This window comes from Ochotona princeps, chromosome 3 (genome assembly GCF_030435755.1).
Source record: "Ochotona princeps isolate mOchPri1 chromosome 3, mOchPri1.hap1, whole genome shotgun sequence".
Taxonomy (NCBI): domain Eukaryota; kingdom Metazoa; phylum Chordata; class Mammalia; order Lagomorpha; family Ochotonidae; genus Ochotona; species Ochotona princeps.
In genome coordinates, this window is record NC_080834.1 from 65,964,346 (window position 1) to 65,967,403 (window position 3,058).

Sequence of the window (3,058 nt, forward strand, 5' to 3'; positions counted from 1 at the left end):
AAAATATCTTCAGAAAGAACAATCTACTGGTGAAGGACAACAATTGAGGGTTAGGAGGAGAAAACTCCCCTGCTTGAGATGTGTCCTCTAACAAAAGGGAATTTAGGTGACTTAAAGCAGCAGACAGGAGGTTAGGAATAGCAGCATTTGTGATTTTTAAAACTTAGGTCGATAAGCCACATAATTAGCAACAATGCGCTGCCGTTAGACCACACTGAATTAATCTTTGCTTCTGAATCACATCTAATAAATTAATATATTCAAAGCACCAACTATATGCATAGTACTATGGCTGCTGCAGTGGAATTGTTTAAACTGTTGTAAAAGCACATGGCAGGCCCCCAGCCATTTTTGTATGTTAAAAAAAAAAAAACCTTATTAATTAGGATTAATGATATACAAGATGGAAATACCAAATGCAGGGCACTGGAAAATGGTACAAAATGTTTTGAAAGCATGCATGTGTTTTCATAGTGGGCATTTTCCACGAACTTTTTGAAGTTGTCTCAGAAAATGAGAAGACTCTCATGCCCTAATTATAACCAGGAGGCTTGTCAAAGTGGTAGACTGGTGTTACTTGGACAGCTCAGTTCACTCTTCTAACTTCCCTCATGATTCAGCAAGGGCATAAATAAGAATCTCTTCACCTTCATCATCTTACGATTCCAGAAGTACAATAGTGTCTAAGATGAGCAGTGGAAGACTAGAAAAATACTCAGGGTCAGGAAAGCAAAGAAGGTCTTTGAAGAAGGTGAGGAAAAAAGTCAATTCACTTCTTAATTTCTAGACTTAACACATAGAATGCCTTGAAGAAGTCAAAAAGCAACTCAGTTTCATGAGCAAATGCAAATGAAGAAAACCACGACCACAACTAAGCAACACCAATCAGAGAGGTGTTCCTGGTGCGCCCTTCTGAGGATTGGTGCAAACTGTAATTTTTAATGTTTTCATGCTTGTCCACAATCTTTACAGAGACCAAAAAAAAAAAAAAAAGGAAGGTACTGTATATATATATATATCTAAAAAAAAAAAAAAAAGAAAGGTCCCTTGTGACTTCTGAAGTTCACACAGAAACCTTCTAGGTAAAGAAACTTACCAGACTGGCACCTGATTTTGGGTGATGGACCCAGAAGCAACACCGCTTTATCTGGATTATTACTATGCTACAAACCCAAACCCAGATAACAAGGACACGAGCTCCCATGTTCCCTACACGTCTGTCTTCCTTCCCATCTTTTACACAGCAGTGTTTCTGACTGGAGTGTTGGGGAACCTCGTGCTCATGTGTGCGCTCCATTTCAAACGCGGCAGCCGAAGACTGATCGACATCTTCATCGTCAACCTGGCTGCTTCGGACTTCATTTTTCTCGTCACGCTGCCTCTCTGGGTGGACAAGGAAGCGTCCCTAGGGCTGTGGAGGACAGGATCTTTTCTGTGCAAAGGCAGCTCCTACATGATTTCAGTCAACATGCACTGCAGCGTCTTCTTGCTCACTTGCATGAGCATTGATCGCTACCTGGCCATCCTCTGTCCCACCACTTCCAGGAGATACAGGAGGAGGGACTGTGCGTATGGAATCTGTGCCAGCGTCTGGATTTTCTCCTGCCTCCTGGGATTGCCTACCCTTCTGTCTCGGGAGCTCACGCTGATTGATGATAAGCCATATTGTGCAGAGAAGAGAGCAACATCAATCAAGTTGATGTGGGCCCTGGTGGCCTTGATTTTCACTTTTTTTGTTCCCTTGTTGAGCATCGTGACCTGCTACTGTTGCATTACAAGGAAGCTGTGTTCCCATTACCAGCAGTCAGGAAAGCATAACAAAAAGCTGAGAAAATCCATCAAGATCATCTTGATCGTGGTGGCAGCTTTTGTGTTTTCCTGGCTGCCCTTTAACACGTTCAAGCTCCTGGCCATTGTCTCTGGCCTGCAGCAAGAACTGCACTTCTCTGCAGCCTTCCTTCAGCTGGGCATGGAGGTGAGTGGGCCCCTGGCCTTTGCCAACAGCTGTGTCAATCCTTTCATTTACTATGTCTTTGACAGCTACATCCGCCGGGCCATTGTGCGTTGCTTGTGCCCTTGCCTGAAGAGCCCTGACTTTGGGAACAGCACTGAGACATCGGACAGTCACCTCACTAAGGCTCTTTCTAATTTCATTCACACAGACGATTTTTCCAGGAGGAGGAAGAGATCTGTGTCACTCTAAAACGAGCTGTGAAATTTCAAGGTTTGTGGATGGGTTAGGGACTTCATTTTCACCAACAACAATGAAGAAAAATATTATTACGGGGTATATATTGCTTCATAAATGCAAGGAACTGTTCATCTTGAAACAGAGGACTAAAAAAAAAATCCCTGTGCTGTGGAAATCATAAGGTTAAAAGTTATTATTTTTTTTTTCCCAACCAAATGGCTTCATTTGACCCTGACCAATCACATCCAAGCAAATCCTGTCTATCCTTGAACTTCTAGATTAAGGCTGCTGTGTGGACCAGTTCCTTTCTTCATGACTGTTAATTCAATCTTTTAAGAACCATGAATGCTTTATACACACCACACATCACACTGGGCTCCCAATTGGACTACGTTAAAAAGATTCTGCCCAGTTTCGTCTAGAGAAAAACACACTGGCAGTGCAGGTAACAAAAAAAACATAATACATCTGCACTCTAATGACTTGTTCCTGATTTCTAAGCTAGATTTTTACCTCAGTCTAACGTTTTGTGCAGTGACGCTTCATCGTCTTTCAGCATTACCTTTCATCCCAGGTGCTTTCACAAGAGTTTTGGACTGGCAAAAAGTTCATGGAGATAAAATCATTTTATGTTGTGTTTATGCTTTGTGACTTAGCCTTCTAGAGTATTATAACACGTAAGCCTAATAAGCCTAGGGCAAGGATTGACCTGTATTTGCCTTATAAAACACACAGGTAGAAATGTGTCTCATAATAATGATGTCGTTTTTACTAGACCCTTTGTTTTCATTGCCTTTGTAAAACAGTATTTGACCTTACTTTAATTAGATGTTTTCAAAATTACCCAGTCATCTATTATCAAATGAA

At 41.5% G+C, this 3,058-nt stretch overlaps 1 protein-coding gene across 1 annotated transcript; it reads left to right on the top strand.

Annotated features, from left to right (window-relative positions):
• Positions 1 to 1,044: 1,044 nt before the first annotated feature.
• Positions 1,045 to 2,653, top strand: GPR15 (G protein-coupled receptor 15). Its single transcript, XM_004596549.2, has one exon. The coding sequence runs from the start codon at positions 1,121 to 1,123 to the stop codon at positions 2,201 to 2,203; it is 1,083 nt and encodes a 360-aa protein (XP_004596606.1). The 5' UTR covers positions 1,045 to 1,120; the 3' UTR covers positions 2,204 to 2,653.
• Positions 2,654 to 3,058: the final 405 nt, after the last annotated feature.

Coding starts and splice junctions, on each gene's coding strand:
- GPR15 (XM_004596549.2), top strand. CDS start 1,121: ATGGACCCAGAAGCAACACCGCTTTATCTGGATTATTACTATGCTACA.